At 45.4% G+C, this 19,068-nt stretch overlaps 1 protein-coding gene across 3 annotated transcripts in view; it reads right to left on the bottom strand.

Annotated features, from left to right (window-relative positions):
* SFMBT2 (Scm like with four mbt domains 2) overlaps positions 1 to 19,068 on the bottom strand; it is a 194,804-nt gene that overhangs the window by 49,658 nt on the left and 126,078 nt on the right. For all 3 annotated transcript variants that reach the window (XM_077836919.1, XM_077836910.1, XM_077836926.1), the window contains exons 9-11: positions 18,111 to 18,258; positions 11,083 to 11,165; positions 2,259 to 2,385 (exon numbers count right to left, since the gene is read on the bottom strand). In XM_077836919.1, the coding sequence (XP_077693045.1) occupies positions 2,259 to 2,385; positions 11,083 to 11,165; positions 18,111 to 18,258 (358 nt within the window). The remainder of the gene's footprint in view (positions 1 to 2,258; positions 2,386 to 11,082; positions 11,166 to 18,110; positions 18,259 to 19,068) is intronic.

The raw sequence follows: 19,068 nt of genomic DNA, 5'->3' as shown, positions 1-19,068 counted from the left end.
AGAAGATGACCCAGAGTTATGATGATAAGTAGTTTGGAAGGGATATTAAACCTCATGCTTCAGAGCTTAAACCAATCTCTATTAGAGATCAAGAGGAGACCCATGTAGAGGGGAGATTATCCCTCATCCGCCTACTGAGGTGTTCTTCCACCTTCCTCTGAAGCCTCTGGTGCTGGCCATGGTCAGAGACGGAATCCTGGACTAGATGCTCCAGTCTGGCAGTTCCGTTGTTGCTGTGTGCAGAGGAGGGGGGGGTATGCATAACAGTGCAGTGGGGAAATGCAGCAAACACAGATGGTGATGAAAAGTGCAAGATACTCAGCACAGCTCACTTTGCCTGCTCCGCTCCTATGGGTGCACAGCCCAGAAAGGAGGGGGTTGGCGCATGGAGACAGAGGGTGCTGGGCCCTAATCCAAAACATGTAAATGAATTGCTCAACAGCCATTGATTAGAGTGCTGAGTTGCTTCTCTACCCATCTACCTGGATGGAGAAGCAACAGACTAAAGTGAGTGGCTCATACACACCTGTCCTGGTTTTCCTAGCACCTTTCCCTCTGCTTCCATGCAGGATCAAGACCCAAGTGATTACATGGTGTCAACCTCCCTTCCTCATGCACATGTCACTGGACATTGTATCTTTCTTTACTTCCTTTTCTACACCACTGCATAGGGTTGCTGTGCACTTGCCTTGTTGTCGTTTTCCACCCCATCCTGACCCCCACTGTAGCATATTTTCAAGCCCTCTGAAATATCTAAGGAGAAAGGTGCTACGGAAGTACAAAGCGCTATTCATTGTCCAGAGCGAAAGCGCAGCAGAATTAGACCCTATGTACAGTAATTAGTTAAACATTTCTCTTTCTTTCTCACATGGCTTTAACAAACATCCTTGCTTGGTGCCCAAACTACGACTAACAGCCCACTCTGCAAAAATAGAGTTAATGGCTTTATTTTGGACTCCAGGCCTGCAGCTTCTATTTATAGCCTGCATCTTTCTATTTATTGGTGATCACTGAACCAACACCATGCACGAATGATACAAAATGTTACAAGCACCTAATGGAAACACCAGATTATCTCAGCACCAATCAAGACACATTTAATATGTCTGCTTCCTTGTTTCAGTGACTCAGTGACAATAATTTTAACAGCACAAGGAAGGGGATCACTGTGTTCTGATCATCAAGTTCTGCAAAGCTGTACTCATTCCAGGAGTCCTTATTCACCCGAGCGCTGCCCTGGAGAAAGAACTACTCAGGTAAGTGTTTGTGTAACACCAACAGACGCTGGTTGGCAGTGGCCGGGATCAAATCTGGGACCTCTAGAGCTTAATGCATGAGCCTCTACTGCCTGAGCTAAAAGACGCACACCTGTAGCAGGCTCATCAATCTTTAGCTGCCACTAGAGGGGGACGAAGTGCCCCACCAAGCAGGCATGGGTTACATAGGCATGATCCTGTCCATAATTATCTCGTCAACATCTCGTTTGGGGAGAGGATTAGTGGAAAAGAAACTCTTGAGATGAACGTGAGCCCAATTAGTTATCCCCACTGCAGAGCCATTACTACTTGTAGGGTGGTGGTGCTTGCAACAGGCTGAGTGCTTTCCAAAGGCCATATACAGTCCCCGCACAGAAGAGCGTGCAGCCGAAAATGAGAAGGAGCAGACAAAGAGCAGGGGAAAAGGCTGCAAAATATGCATGCAGCTGGCCGGGGGAAGGCTGGCACAAGCCTGCTTCATTCCCTGGCGTTAGGCGGGTGGGTACAGGTAGGAAACTGAGTAAAAGGGAAGGGCGATGAAGAAATGAGGTTGATTGGGTCAAGCAAAGGGGTCAGGGAGGTAGAAAGCTGGGGGCTATGAGAGTGCATGGCGGGACAGGAGCAGAGTTCCAAGGCCAGTAGAAATGTAATTATGTCGTTGGCAGGCCAAAGCTCTGAAGACAGCTTCTGCGGTTGTGAGGAGACCTTTCAGAGGCCACCTTGGAAGCTTCCCCCCATCGCGTTTGTTGGTATTGGCCATGTGGGTGGAGAGGACCCTGTGACCTAGTGTCCTGCAGCCCTGTGGTCTGGTCAATGGGGGAGCAGGGAGAAGGACAACATTGGATAATTTAGTCCTTATTGACGGTATTAAAAAAGCAGGTGTGTCCGGGGGGAGCTGTGAGGCATGCAGGGTTGGGGACAGCAATTGAGAGGGCTTGAATAAACTTACGAAACAACATAAAAGCAATAGGCCTCTATGGAACTGCAGTCATTTCAACGTACCTTCCAGGTGAAGCCACATTAACCTTCCTTTAACTGAGGTGATCGAAGCAACACATATTTCGGCAGGGTTCCTGGGGTTCACAGCCTCCAGCTTCATGTTCTTAGTAAAGCCCCGGGTGAAGGACGTCTGAAAGAGGTCAAGTGTCAACACTGAAACACCGCACCACAGCACAGAATGGCTTTAAATAGACTCGCCCTTGGTTTCCATGGAGAACACAGGAGACATCTAGGACCACCTAGGCCAAGAATTCACCAACATTCGAAAAGGGATTTAGATGGGTATGAAGAATATCCAGAGTTATCATAAAGACAACTTCTGGAAGAGATATTCAAGCTTGTGCTTCAGGGCTTAAGCCAAATCTTGACTATCGGAGACCAGAATGAGACATAGGTGGGGGAGGCAAATTATTTCACATCTGCCTATTGCGGGTTTCTGCACCTTCTTCTGAAGCATCTAGTGCTGGCCACTCAGAGACAGGATACTGGACTAGAGGGACTATGGGTCTGATCCAGTCTGGTAACTCCTTTGTTCTCAGAACCAAATTTCCAGAGCAAACCCTCAATCTGCATGTACAAATTAGATAACTGTGCATCCATTTACTCACAGAGTTCCCCAATTTGACTGTGAGCTTGTCTGCAAGAACAATTAGTTCACGGCAAACTGGGGTGTGAATCTACAGTTTGTTAGTACACTTTGATCTAGTCCTCTTTGAAATAGGACTAGATCAAAGCCCATTAACAGTCTGTTAATTTGCGTCAGCTGACAGTTAGTCCACAGAGGGCTACTGTGGAGTAGATTCACATCCCACTTGCCACAAACTAAAACATTCATGTAGATAAGCCCTTAGTTCAGTACAGAGGGCCACATCTTCAGCTGATGGAAATGGACATAGCTCCATTCACTTGAACACAGGTTGACTTCATGTCAAAGTGTTGAGTTCTGCTGATGTACACCAGATAAGGATCTGGCCAAGAGTTGTAATGGCTAATCTATAGCACACAGCTCTGAGAATATGGCCCTTGCCAATTTTTCAGCCTTTTTAGAATAAGCATGTATCTGTCAATGTTAATTACTACCAAGATCTATCCTAGTGTATTACTAAGGTTTGGTTTTTCCGGAGTGATATAATAAGTTTGAAGATTTTTTATTTTATGTGTACTTTATTATAGGTGGGGCTGGCAGTACTGCCGATTATTAAGGTTGCCTGACACTTCCATTAGAAGACCCTGTTTTCCGTTGTTTATAACTTTGCCAGACTTTAACCACTTGGGCTGAAATTTTCCATGCTGGGTGTTTGCATCATGCTGAATATTTTGGAAAATTTTAGCCACAAGGATTTGGTGTTTCCGAGAACAAGACTAGGGAAATGTCCATGTTAAAAATTTCTGCTGGTCTTATCTTTGACGAGCTCTAGCTTCTCAATGATTTGGTGCAGGGAGTTGAAATTTAGCAGGGGGTGGGCCTTTGTGGCAGGGATGTGCCTTTTGCTATCCCTGTAAAACTCTGCCCAAATTTAGCCGACTAATAAGTCTTTGAAAAGTCACAATGAGCACGTGCTCAGTAGACTTGTTAGAGAGTGGCAGATTAATTCCCCAAAGATTCCACCTGCACTGGGCGTGCTCCAGCTGGAGTTGCAGGGGGCCTAGCAGGACACTCCCTGCAATTGCAGCTCCCAGCTGCTCTGGGCCAGGCCAGGTCTGTGTCTCTGCCTGGGAACCGGAATTGAAGCAGGGAAAATGTCTCTCCTGTTCTGTCAATGACATTCCTTCTCCCCACTCCTTGCCCCACTTGCCCCAGGCAACAGGGAAGAGGAAGCCAGAGTGAATGCAGAGAGGACAAGAGCCAGACTTGGGATGGGATGGAGGAGATTGGGACTGAAAGCTGGAGTGGGAGAAGAGGGAAACTGGGGCTGGGAGCTGAGTGGAGGAGACTGGGGCTGGCTAGGCAAGGAGACTGGGAGCCAGGAAGGAAACTGGAGGGACTGGAAGCCAATGAGTGGGGGAGATACTGAGATCAGACAAAGGGCAGGGAATAGGGTTGGCTAGGCAAGGAGACTGGAATTGGGAACCAGTAGGGAGGGAGAAAGCAGGTGAGGAAATCAGGAGAGAGATCTGGTGAGGAGCTGGGGGGGAGAACTGGAACTGGCGGGGTAAACAGACTGGGACAAGGGGCTGGGGTGCTGAGATTGGGCTAGAAGCCCAGAGAGGGAGACTGGCACTGGGAGTCAGTGGGGATGGGGAACGTGGGTGACTGCGGGGGGGGGGGGGGGGAAGAGATGAGGAAGAGAAATAGAATGAGGAGTGGAGACGAGAGAACTGGGACTGGCTGGGCAAGGAGACTGGGAGTAGGAGTGATGTTGGGGAGACTTGGACAGGGAATCCAGAGAGGTGTGCTCATGACTGGCTGGGCAAGGAAATTAAGACGGGGATGAGAGGTCTGTGGAGTGGAGACTGAGATTGGCTAGGTGAGGAAAATGGGACTGGGACAAGGAGCCAAGGGTAGGGAAGAGACAGGGCAGGGACTGGTTGGAAGACAGAGGGCAGATGGGATCTAGCTGGGAGAGAAACAGGAAGAAGAGTCTGTGCCCACTAGGGCACTCTCACCTCCACAGGATAACAACCTACTACTGCTATCAGTTTCTCTGTTAGCTCAAGTGGCAGAGGTCTGTGGCACAGATCTAAAGATTCCAACCCTGCTGATGACTCACGTGGGTGTCAATATGGTGCCACATGATAGAATTCCTGGGGGGGGGAGGGAGGGGGTTCCAGTTTGCTTTTTTAAAAAGCTAGGAAATTACCCACAAAAAACTATGTTAAAAGAACATTATCATGGCTGCAAAATCAAGCCCTCAAAATTTAGGAAATGCCAGAATTAAGGCTGCCTGCGCAACCTAAATTTGGCCCCCTCGTGCGTTTGCATTATGATACAATCTTTAATTACACAACCACACGCTAGTTTTTCAGAAGGACCGCTGACTCAGTCAGTGAGCAGGATGGACCTACTCTGGGATGAATCAGGTTTGTGTAGAGAAGGCTTCTTGTCTGTGGGACCCCTGCTTCATCTGTTGCTGAAGTTAAAAGGTGCAGTGAAGAAGCAGGGGATTGCAGGAAGAGAAAGGATGATCTCATAATTCAGGCAACTGATTGCTGCCCTGGAGAATTGGATTCTATCCTTGTCTCTGCCACAGACTTCCTATGTGATACTAGGCAGACTCTGAGGTCTGATTTGCAGAAGTGTCAAGCAGCTGCAGCTGAAGTCAACAGGAGTGAACAGATAAAATGCTAGTGTAACCCACACACCTCCTGGGTGTGGGGTTCTGTCCCCTCTAGTGGCACCGAGACCACTTAGAGATTAATGAGTCTTCTACGGCCTTAACTAAGAAGCATGTGGTTTTTAGCTCATGCAGTACAGAGGCTCATGCATTTAGCTCCCAAGGTCCCAGGTTTGATACCAACCACCGGGGTGTCTCGGTATTTCACTAGCCACTGCTGAGTACTCTGAAAAATCAAATGGTAGGTGTCTCAAATTGGGTACCCAAAATTAGTGGAATTTTGACCGTTGTTTTTTGGTGTCCATGTTTCCCCATCTGTAAAATAGGGATAATATCTACTCATTTCACAGGATTATTAAGAAAATAAATCCACTAATGAAGCATTCAGATACAATAGTGATGCGCACCACAGAAAGACCATGAGGCAGTTAATCATTCTGTCTTCAGATCCGGCATGAACTGTGTTCAGTAAATAGGGTAAGAGGGCCACACATTGAACAACAAGTAAAATAGCTGCTCATTAAGTGAGCACCATCCATCCTGTGCACCAAACCAGGCAGTGATCCCATTGATGCGATCATGTTATTAAAGAATGTATCATAATCCATATGCACAAGTGTGTGTGGGGGGGTGAATTAAGGTTGCCTGGGCAACCTTTATTCTGGCATTTCCTAACTTTTGGGTGCTTAACATTGAAACCTGACTTATTTTTATAACATAGGGTTGTGTGTGTAATTTTGATTTCAACACATAAAAGACACTGAATCAAAGAGTTCACACACCTATTTCTAAGTGTGCCCTTTGGGCCAGATCCTCAGCTGGTGTGAATGAATTCAGCTCTCTTCATAACAATGGCTACAGCTGTGTTCGCTTCAGCGGAGATTTACAACAGCTGAGGATCTGGTCGTTCATGATTTTGTGAGGCACTCATATACCATAGCAACAGGGATCCATATAAGACCTTAGCTAGATAGACAGGCATGTGGGCAGAAAATTAAAATCACAATTTGCAACAATGCACACAACAGCAGCAGACCATTCACCCATCCCCCGCACAACCCTAACAACAAAACAGCCACACACCTAACAGAACAAAGAAGGATTCCCACTTTCAGTTCCCACAGAAGCCCCGGGACCCTATAAAACCTCCTCCGATTCCCAAACCCACACGCATCAGCCTTTCCCAAATGCCCATCCCAAGAGTCTTCTGCTCATGCAGGTACATTCCCCCCTGCCCCATCCCCATTGCTCCCTTTCCCTTCACCTCTTTTCCCATTTTGCTGACCCCCTTCCTAACTAACCCCCCCTCCAAACTAATTATGGAATTGACCTGACGTTTTCCTCCATCACACTGTTCACTCTACTTATGTATTATACTCCTCTCCTCTACGATGTGTCTGTCTTGTCTATGTAGACTGTAAACTCTTTGGGGCAGGGACTGCCTGCTACTCCGTGTTTGTACAGCACCTAGTACATTGGACCTCGATCTGGGTTGGTCCCTATACATCACCATAATAAACATGATTATTAATAACTGTGATTAATCCAAGATAATATTGGGTTCCATCCTGCATCCCTTACACATGAGCCATGGGACAATGGCTTTCATCTTGACTAGGATAAGTAGACACCTTTCGGTCAAGCTTAACCAATACATGCTAGTTGAGTCCAACCTAAACTCAACCTCTTTTCCTCATCAAGACATGAGTGTTGTCATTAACGTCCCTGGAACTACTCAAGTGACTAAAGGCTGCAGGATGAGGCCTTTATTTCATTAAGATTTTTTGCAAAAATGAAAAAATTTGTTGCACACGGGAGCTATTTCCATGCTTTCCTTATCACCTGGAATATTCAAAACCACACCAGCACCCAGATAGGCTTCCCGCTTCTAAAAGCAGCGAATGGGCCAAGTTTACAAGACATCAGAGTGAGTTTGTTGAAATGCTTTTTATGCCAGCTAACAAGGAAACACCATCTATCATCACTCAGGTTCCTTTTGTTGTGATGCAGCGCCGGAGGCTAATTTATAAAGAATCAATGGCAAACCAGTTAGCTGGCAGTTTATTTTCCTAAGCATTTGGCTACATCAATCCATTTCATAACTGCCTCTGCTTGCTAAATAGCCCCAAGGGAAATGGTTACAATGTATCCACTTCGCTGCCAGGTCTCCTTGTGCTAGGTGGAAGACGTGACTAAAAAAAACCCAAGTTTGTAATAAACATTCCATCAAAGAGGCGCACTTAGCTTGGTAACAAATGGACCAGCTGGGGTCGGAAGGGATAGCTCAGTGGTTTGAGCATTGGCCTGCTAAACCCAGGGTTGTGAGTTCAATCCTTGAGTGGGCCATTTAGGGATCTGGGACAAAAATGGGAGATTGGTCCTGCTTTGAGCAGGGGGTTGGACTAGATGACCTCCTGAGGTCCCTTCCAACCCTGACAGTCTATGATTCTATGGTAGGGATGTCAGGCAGATGACAATGGAGAGACAGCAGCTCTCTGTAGAGAACTGTTTTATCAGGAGTCAAATAATAACAGACACGCGTTTGTTCAATGAATGTTAAAAAAAAAGTTATTAGAACTGATTTAATCTTTGGAGGCCAATCTCGGGGTGGCTGGCATTGTGAGCACAGCTCTAGTGCCTAATGAAAAGAAAAAAAAAACGAAGGCAGATAAAAAGAAGGAAAGAAAGAAAGAAACGGAAAGGAAATGTGACAATCACCACCAGGATCATTTATTTGCATGTTATCATATCCCTGACTCCCACTCTCCATCAGTTCCTGTGTTTTAGATTATAAATTCTGCCAGGCAGGGTGTTCCTTTCATACAGGATAGTACAATGCAGGACAATATGGGGACTCCCAACCTGAGGTGAGACCTGATCCAAAGCCCACTGATGTCAATGGGTGTCTTTCCAGTGCCTTTAATAGGGTTTGGATCTGGCTTTGGGGCCTCTGAGCTCTACCATAATAAGAAAGAAAGAAGGACCACCTATAACGATTCTAATATACACATCAGATGACCTTTAAATACAGTCATATATATGTCATGCAGACATATAAGAAAAGCCACGCTGTAGAAAGGGTGATGTAAGGTTCCCGACCCTGATCACTCCATCGGCAGCACAATGCTGCTGTGCAACCCCAGTTTAACAAGATGGAAGATGCACGGCAAACTCGGGAAAAGCGCGTAATGTACGTGAGACAGCAGCCACACCATGCTGCTCCTAGGCTTGCTGTGATACATCATGCCGGTAGCGGGGACAAAGCAAGACAGAGAACACAAGAAAGTAGGTGTGGCCAAAGGGACACTGACCGCAATGTATGCTCCTCATTAAAACGCTTGTGCTGTGACCCAGTTCTGCACATCACAGCAGTTCCATGCTGGGGGGGACTGCAAGAGAGGCTGCCCAGGGAAATCCAGGTGCCCTTTGTGCCCTTTGATCTACAGCGATTCTCTCCCAGAGTAGCATAGCAGGGGAATGACAGGTGGGGGAATAGCTTGTGCGTCTTCTGCCACACAAATCGACAGCCCTAAGCACCACACATAGATGCAAGGGTTTCGAATGCTATTAAGAGTCCCTGCGCTTTAGTGAAGCTGCTGCCCAAAGAAGATTCTACCCCTTCATTTCCTCTCAGATCCCAGGCCCAAAGCCCACTGACTCAGCCCGAGCATGAGAGCAGGCAGCAATTGACTCTATGGCTAGAAAATGAGGAGTGAGCCTGGCAAAACTGCACCGACATCAAGCATTTCAGGCCGATGAATGACTGCTCATAAAGTGACCACAAGGAATCAGCTGCCCACCTGGTTCAAACACTGTATTACTTTGTACCGTTTCAAAGGAATTTGGGGCCCGAATTGCTAATGGGTGCCATGCTCCGATCAAGAAGGCAATCATTCTCTCACACGGACACCAGGCAAGAAGCGCGCTGAACGCTGAAAAGACAGAAGGTTAATGCTTTGCTTAATGAGCGGTGGACTCCTATACATTAAGATTCATAGACGCACAGCTCCATTCCTAAGAACAGCCCAGCTAGGCCCGGTTTCCAAAGCTTTTATGAGCCTGCAGTGTCATGATGTACAGCACACTCGCACACAACTCCTGCTGTATTAGGGAAACTCAAACACTCCCAAATGATGGAGCTTCCTCCTGGCTCAATGAATGTCCTACTTACCTATACCTCAATGACTTCACTTAGCATCATCAAGGATCTACAACCTATCCTGAAGAACAATCCCTCACTCTCACAGGTCTTGGGAGACAGGCCAGTCCTCACTTACAGACAGCCCCCAAACCTGAAGCAAATACTCACCAGCAACCACACACCACACAACAAAAACACTAACCCAGGAACCTATCCTTGAAACAAAGCCCGCTGCCAACTCTGTCCACGTATCTATTCAAGGGACACCATTATAGGACCTATTCACATCAGCCACACTATCAGAGGCTTGTTCACCTGCACATCTACCAATGAGATATATGCCATCATGTGCCAGCAATGCCCCTCTGCCATGTACATTGGCCAAACTGGACAGTCTCTACGCAAAAGAATAAATGGACACAAATCAGATGTCAAGAATTATAACATTAAAAAACCAGTCGGAGAACACTTCAACCTCCCTGGACACTCAATTACAGACCTAAATGTCGCAATTATTCAACAAAAAAACTTTAAAAACAGACTCCAACGAGAAACTGCAGACCTGGAATTAATTTGCAAACTGGACAGCATTAAATTAGGCTTGAATAAAGACTGGGAGTGAATGAGTCATTACATAAACTGAAAACTATTTCCTCATGCTAATTTTCTGCCTACTGTTACTTACACCTTCTAGTCAACTGTTTGAAATGGGCCATCCTGATTATCACTACAAAAGTTTTTTTTCTCCTGCTGATAATAGCCCATCTTAATTAATTAGTCTTGTTAGAGTTGGTAGGCAACACCCATTTTTTCATGTTCTCTGTATATATATACTATATCTTCCTACTGTATTTTCCACCGCATGCATCCGATGAAGTGGGCTTTAGCCCATGAAAGCTTATGCTCAAATAAATGTGTTAGTCTCTAAGGTGCCACAAGTACGCCTCATTCTTTCTGTTAAAAACAAAACCCAGAAACAAGAGAAACACTCCAATGAGCAAATCAGCCCCTCAAAGTCAATGGGAGTCTTTCCATAGACCTCAATGGACTTGTACAGTATTATTAATTTTTTAAATCATGGTAGCACCTACAGTTCTCAACAAAGATCAGGGCCCATCGTGCTGGGTGCTGTACAAACATAGTAAGAGACCTGAAGAGCATGCAATCTAAATAAGCAAGACAAAGAAAGTATTATTACTCCCATTTTACAGAGGGGGAAACTGAGGCACGGAGAGATTAAGTGAGTTGCTTAGGCTCACACAGGAAGCCTGTGGCAGAGCTCCCGTCTCCCAGCCCAATGGTTTAACTACAAGAACACACTTTCTCCCAGGATCAGGCCCTTAGTTCAGAGCAATAAGTGGGTTTGTTCAAGCTTCGATCAACACCATCACAAAGGGAGAATAGATCTTACATTTCTAAAGCAAAAGTGAGGAGCTGCCTCTGCTCCACATTGCTTCTGATAATCTGCCCAGTCAAAGTCCTGGCCAGAGTAACCTGTAGGAGAAGAAAACAGGGAAATATGGTAAGTCATTATTCCATACGGAGGAGAGAAAGAAACAAATATTTCAATGCAGCAATAATTTGCACTTCCATACCGCCTCCTCCCATCTAAGGCTCTCGATGCACTTTACAGACACTAATGAGTTAACCGCCACATGTTGTTGGGAGGCAGGTAATGATTATCATCCCAATTTAAATATGGGGAAACTGAGGCCTACCCAGTTTAAGATTACACAGTGAGTGAATGGCAGTGCTAGGAACAGAGACCAGACCTCCTAGCTCTGAGACATACACTTAACCCACAAGACCATCCTTCCTGCTTCCCTGTAAATACTTAGGGACTGAAATATTGTATGTATGGCATGGGTCCAGCACTCAAAGGAGAGTAAATGTTGTCACGCTGCTCTGTTTAATGCTAGTTTTATTTGCTATATTCTATGTGTCGTCCAAAATTACTTATTATTATTCTTTGTAGTGGGAGTACTCAGAGGCCCTCATCAGGGATTGTGGCCCCACTGAGCTAAGTGCTGTGTACTCACATATAACAAAAAGATGGCACCTGGATCAATGAATTTACAATGTGTTTAGTTACAACTCTCTATACACACCTGGTGTTGCTGGAACACAGCTTCCTCTAGGGTGTAGGGCAGCTGCTCAGTGGCACACGGCAGTCTACTGTGGGAGAGGAAATTCTTGCCACGAACAGCAGGGCAAACCCTCTGATCTTAATGAAAAGCACCATGGGATCTTTAATTCTACTCTATTCCAGTTCTAAATATCTTAGGTATTTATATGGCCTCCATCGCCATAATATCTGAGCACCGCACACTCGTTAATGTACTGATCCTCACAACGCCCCTGTGACGTGTTAGCCCTGTTGTACAGATGGGAAACGGAGGCACACAGAAGTTATGTGACTTGCCCAAGGGCATTCAGGAAGTATAGGTGGAGCAGAGAAATGAACCCAGGGCTCTCAAGGCCTAGGTAGTGCCCCAACTTCCAGACCCATCCTTCCTCTCTAAAGGGCCTATTCAGAATGGAGGTCACCTTCATTTAGAGGGCCTTGTCTGAAATAGCTCCAGCCCTGAGACTGTATGGAGCTTCATGTATCTCTCTTGCATGGATGTCTTGCACAACTTGGCTCTTTAGACTGTAAGCTCACAGTATGCATCCGATGAAGTGAGCTGTAGCTCACAAAAGTTTATGCTCAAATAAATTGGTTAGTCTCTAAGGTGCCACAAGTACTCCTTTTCTTTGTACCAATGAAAGTTTTTTCTGTATTTTTTTTCTCCTGCAAATGAACTGCAGGTGCAAAAATTGTGGGTGCAAATTACGTCTGTAAAAAAGGAAGGGCAAGGTTTTGAACACGTATCGCTAAGAATCCTCTCGAGAGGCCAGAATTTAGATGAGATGAGATGATCCAGAAGAGGTCCCTTCTAATGACGGTGTACACAACAAATAAAATAGTACAGCACAGACAGTCACAACAGGGTTGGCCTCTATGCGCTACAAAAATCAAAATGTTAAAGTCATATTAATAATTATATAACAATTATGTAATACCAATAACTGGCCAAAAAGCAAGAAATGGAAATTCATGAGGAAACAATCAGAGTTTAGTCAAAAAATGGATAGTGTTTTTCATGGAAAATTTTAATTTTCTCTGAAATTTTATGTGAAACAGTTTTGGCTTTTTAACACAACACTGATGCCAAAAAATGCTCAGATTTCAGAGACAAAAATATTTTTGTCCCCCCCACCCCCTCTTTCAATCTCCTTTTCCCCAGTTTTTCATGCTTTCTTGGTTTTTCATGGAAAATGAAAAAATACAGTGAAACAAAACATTTTCTGCAAACACGTCATTGAGGACGAAAGGCTGTTTTTCATCAAAACACATTTTCGGCTGAAAAATCTCAACCAGCTCCAAGAAAAAAAAAAATCTTTCTAGCCAAGTAAGTCTTCTGCGTGACACAATGGAATGGAAAACAAAACAAAGGGCATACGTAACTTTTTGTCTTAATGAGTGCATCCTACAAACCTACCACTCTCTAGCATTGCTACTAAGGCTCTGCTAAAATGTGCCACAACTGTTGAACTTTAGCCCTGAAGCAACAATTCTACCAAGGCTGAGGAACAGTAATAAACGATATGTGAAGACAGTTCTTTTGGACACCAGCTGTCCGACTACATTGCTGTCAGAAGAAATAAAAAGCTGGATACATTCTAAAGGTTCCCCCATCTCCAATTAAAACCCAGCAGACAGTTTTTGGATCTTTTGTTGTGAGCTACATGAAAGCTTTGCAGTGAAGATGGGAAAGGCATGTGGCAGTGGATTCACCGGTAGGCTATCCAATTGTCATTCCACAATCATTTTACGGCCTGATCCTGCACCGTTGAAATCAGTGGAAATTTTACTACTGACTTCAACAGTGACAGGATTAAGAGAAAGAGCTACAAATGAGTATGCCTCAACTCACGAATATTAAGATTCAGAGGCAGAAGGGTGATGACTCCAAGAGCTGGCACTCACTAATTCTGCCTGCAAAACATGTTTGGACCTAGCATCTTCTGATCCACGTTGCAGACCTCACTTGCGTGAGCTAAATGAGTAGCTCCATGAGCAGGTTGCATTAGTTAACCGTTATCCTCTTGTGGCTCAATGTACATTGACTCACTTTGCTAATGCGTTTGACATGCTGCCCACAAAACTGGGGGACAAAGAATGTGCTATTATCTTGTCTGCACAACACTGGAAGAGCCTAGTGGCTTACTCAGAAGTGAATATAACAATACAAATGTACTGAGCGTTCCTTTAGTAAACCTTACAAATAGTAGCTCTACTGAAATGTTTCCCCCTCTCTTAATAGCTCATAAAAAGAAACAATGGCTGTTACTCTAAAGGGAAGTGGTCTATAAATCCAGTCCTAATAAATATAAACTGCCTGTTCAATGTTTATACAGAGGTAGGAACTGGCTATTCATTTTTGGCACGATATATAAAAATACTGCTCTATTTCTAGCAACATATATTTACAACTCCAGCACATGACTCATCGACTGTACATTTTCTCGGTCAACCTCTGCTTTACAAAAGATGCGGTGGTGTGCATGTAAAAGAGGGATGGATATTCTACATATAAAAAGCGCGGTGATCCTGAATAATCAGACAGGCCACACTATGCCTGGTGGAACAAACTATTATTGTCTCCTTTAAAACGCTGGTCCTAAGCAATGAAAGTAAGATAACATTATAATCATGGAACCTTATCGTCACTGAAAGTTATCCAGAGAATAGAGCCTAAATATACAAGAACAAAGACTCCTTGTACAAAGAAGAAATTCTCAGCAGTGGCTTTGCTTTCTCATCTCCTCCTGTATATCAGTTTGTGGACTTTTCCTACAGATGGGCATTTTGCTAGCAAGTCTCTTCAGTGTCTTTTCTACATGGAAAAGCTCCTGGCCAGAAACTTCTTGACACAGAATCATATGAAAGCAGCTCAGGCTCTCTGCTAAAATGGATACTTGCACTTTACATGGCAGGTAGGAATCTAGTGAGGAATGATATTATTCCCTCCCCTTTATTGATGTGGTATATTTAAGGCTGAGAGTTTGTCACGGAAGTCACGGGTTCTGTGACTTTCCATGACCTCTGTGACTTCTGCAGCAGCCAGTGCAGCTGGCTCAGGCAGCCCCTGGGCCCAGTCTCAGGCCATCCCCCACCCCTGCAGCAGCAGGAAGAGTTTGGGTGTGGGTGGGGGGCTCAGGCCTGGGGTGCAGGAGGGGTTGAAGGCTCTGGGTGGCGCTTACCTTGGGGGGGCTCCCCCGGAAGCAGCAACATGACCCTCCCTCAGCTCCTAGCTCCGCATGCTGCCTCCACCTGCAGGCACCGCCTCTGCAGCTCCCATTGGCCACGGTTCCCGGCCAATGGTTGCTGCGGAGCTGGCAGCACGTGGAGCTAGGAGCTTAGGGAGGGACATGTTGCTGCTTCCGAGAAGCCAGGTAGGGAGCCTGCCAGCCCTGCCAATTCCATTACCCCAGCACCAGCGGGGGTCCCTGGTTGCTCCCACCCAAGCATCCTCAGCGCCCCTCAGACCACCCCCCCCAGCACTTGTGGTGCCCCCTCTGTGCACCCACCCTGTGAACCCGGGGCCGCCTCCCCCCCTAGCACTCAGCCCCCCCCCCCCGGGCCTCCCCCCAAGAACCCATGGGCCCCCCCTGGGCCGCCCCCCCCCCCAGCACCCATAGGTCCCCCCCAAGCACCGCGGCACTCCCAAGATTTAGTCAGGGATATAGTACAAGTCACGGACAGGTCACAGGCTGTGAATTTTTGTTTACTGCCCGTGACCTGTCCATGACTTTTACTAAAAATACCTGTGACTAAAACTTCGTCTTCGATATATTTCATCAGGTGCCTGTTCACACCATTGTTGTGTTTTGGAAACAACTAATTTCTGTAGCTCTCCACCCCTTTATATTTGTCCTGTTTGTTTCTCAAATGTTCAAGGCCGATCCTGTCCTGTTCAGAAAGGGCTAGAGACATGGACTCACGTAAGTTCCCCCAGTACTCTTTGCCAGTTTGGTTACACTGTTATTTCCCATATACTTTTTAAACCAGGGATTTAGAATTCCTCAGACCTCCGATTGCATTAGAGTGACAGACACAGCGTTTGTCAGATGAAAAGGCTTTCAACACCCAGAGTGTTAAGATGTATTTTGGGCACAGAGCCATCAAACACACCAGAAGTAATATGTTAATATACTCTGTATGGATATCTCCCATCTTCCTCATGTCATTTCTTACACATCCCCTTCAGGATTCTTGATTCAACAGCCGCACCTAGCAGACGGGAGATTTTCGGTGTGCTAATTTAGCATGGTTTCCATGCATGTCTATTACTGGGCTTTGATCAAGAGGATTTGTAATGATTCCTCAAGAACCTTCAGGAACCCAGATCACTGGAGGTGGTACTATACGTCTATTTTCTCTTTAAACATTTCTGGCCCAGGTACAGAAACAAGTGCAGTAGTCACCAGAAGTGCAGCTATGCTGCTGGCATGCCAAAACAATCTGGCATCAAATGCAGAAGTCAAGGCAACCTGAATCATAAAATTCTGTATCACAAGGTCTTTGTATCACCTTGAATTGAAAGCACGTGGTATGGAACTTATGAAGCAATGGCCACTATAGAGAGAAACGTATCGTCTATCGTCTTAGTTAATTAACAGGCCTGTATGAGATGGATTCTGAATAGATAGGTTACTTGGTCAAGAATGGGGTGGCTATGGGCAAATGCCAAGATTTATGAGCAGTGAAGCTGATAACTGTGGTGCAGTGGAATCAGGGGACCTGGGTTCTGGCACTGCCAGTGACCTAATATGAGTCCTTGGGCAAGTTACTTCACTGTTCTGTGCCTCAGTTTGCCTTATCTAATTAGACCATAGGCTCCTTGGGGGACAGCTTGGCAATGTGTCTGTTCAGTGCTTATGATGCTAGGGTCCTGTAATACAAATGGAAAACTAGAGATAATGGTTTTGGCTCAGGCCCTATATGAAACTAAACCATTCTTTGAGGAAATAGTTTTCCTAACAAACATTTGCGAACACTTAAGCACGCACCTTGGTGTCAAGCAGTATTGAAATCAGTGCCAAGAGGCCGCACTCGTTCCCCCTAGAGCTAGCAGAACAGAAGAGGATACATTCTGTCTGCAGATGTGAGTATACAGCTGCCACTGACTTCAGCGTGGGCTTCAGATTAAGCATATGCTGAAGGGTTTTTGTTGGATCTGTGCCCAGTACCTTGTATGGGTAAACCCACTAGAAGCAGAGTTTTAACCCCCTAACCCTGTTAGTGTGACAATGGAACAGCAGCTTACAGGCTAGCATGCAGCAGCCTTTTATTTCAAATTTAAATAAACCTCACACCCACCAGATGTTATGGTGAAAAAAAATTACAATTTTGTCTCAAGTGGTTTTTTGCGGCCACCAGAATATCAATTTTAGCAAAAAAAAAAAAAAAAATTGCAGCATTATGGCTGATCTTGTACTGAAGTAGATGGACTTTGGAGTTTCAAAAATTACCCCCTTTCCAAGGTTTTCTAAAACTGGAACCATTTATCAGAGTTGAAGCAAAATGAAAAAGCTCCAATTGAAAGTTCTCAGATTTTGTTGCAAGTGTTTCTTTTGTCTTCCAATCCTCATTCTCCCACCAATGTATTGTGTGTTCTTGGGCAGATAACTTCTTTGTGCCGCAGTACCCCCACCCCCCGGACCTGCAGAATGGCCCCTTTTATATCCATGGACCACTCATTATCAATTTCCCTTAGCTACTTGCCATATTATCTGAGCACCTCACAATGTTAAATGTATCTTCACTACACCCGTGTTTGGCAGGGCAATGCTATTAGCCCCATTTTACAGATGGGGAATTAACGCACAGAGATGCTAAATGACCTGCCCAAGTCCAAACAGGAAATATGTGAGAGGGGAAAGATTTGAACCCCCAATTCACCCTAACCACTGGACTATCCTTCCTCTCTGGATACAGTAATGAGGGGAGCATAATATGGCCTTCAATTTTCATACAGCACCGTGAAGGTGTTGAGTATTATAAAGATCCATGTTACAAGAATTCATTATATTCTGTGTTGTTTTAGCTGTGTCGGTCCCAGGACATTACGCTTTTTAATCAACTTCAGTACAGCACATAATGCACGTCAATAAATAAAACCATTTATAGGACCAGCTCATCAGCTCCTCCAATTTACTCCAGCTGTGGATTTGGCCCATTTCATTTATTGTAATTTTTTCCAGACAATTAGCACTTCTATCTTCCAATATAAATTGGAATGCGATTTTTAAAGGCATCAAGAGAGCCAGTTTGTCTTTTGTTAGGGGTAAAACAATATCAAAATACCGACCATCAAAATGCATAATACAGACCCTTAGGAGGTGTGAGATTGACTCCGTTTTTAAGGCACCATTGTACTGGTAAGATCCCTAAGGAATCAGCATGGCAGAGCATTGAGATTTTGCTGGGTTCGGGTCTCAGGTCATCAATGGTCACTTGTAAATAATGATTGTTAAAAACCTGAAGGGAAGAAAACAGGCCACTGTTAATTTACGGTAAAGCACACCACATTGGGGTAAAACAACATATTTGGTTGTCAGCATAATTCTCCATAGCTTGATGTGCAGGTATCAGCCAGGAGGGTTCATTTATCAGCATAGACAGTCGAAATAGGCTCCTGAAACTCCATTGCAAGGGATGGAACTAGGAGTTGTATTGATCATGTCCGCAGTGTGGGTGAAACTCATCTGTAGGCAGAGAGCCAGCAAAGGCTATGCACCACTTTCTCTCCCACTCAAAAGAGGGTGAAAGCAGGATTCAAAGGGCTCGGGACTTCGTGCTGTCCTTTGGAACCTGTTGTGTCACATCATAGTTACCAAGGGACACACTCAGCTTGAGCTGACATGCCTGGGACCTCACATGTGGGCAGAACCTGGGCTGAAGTGTGTTATCTGAAGCCTTGTGGCAATGACTTTTACCAGACCAGTTAAGAGGGATGATAACATATTTGCTAATGTTTCTGCACCATCTAAGAGTCTGGGGCTGCTCACCAACTGAATTTGCTAGAAACAAATCCTGGCTCATCCTGGACTGGAGGTTGGAAGGGGCAAGGAGTCTCTTTCCCCTTCATGCGTGCCTGGGGCTTGATCCTGCATCCGCCAAAATCAATGGCACTGACTTAAAGGTGCAGGATTGGGCCCTGCCGCTCACTGCCACTCGCTCTGCCTACGCAAAAGGAGTGAACTGGCTAAGGCAGTAGGAAGGAGGTGTGTCCAGCATGGTTGTGGGCAGGGCTTTTATATTGGTAGGAGAGAGAGGGTAGAACACTCA

The sequence above is a fragment of the Eretmochelys imbricata genome, chromosome 1 (assembly GCF_965152235.1).
Source record: "Eretmochelys imbricata isolate rEreImb1 chromosome 1, rEreImb1.hap1, whole genome shotgun sequence".
NCBI classification, from domain to species: domain Eukaryota; kingdom Metazoa; phylum Chordata; order Testudines; family Cheloniidae; genus Eretmochelys; species Eretmochelys imbricata.
The sequence above is the reverse complement of the archived record's forward strand: the minus strand, read 5'-3'. Positions and strand labels throughout refer to the sequence as shown.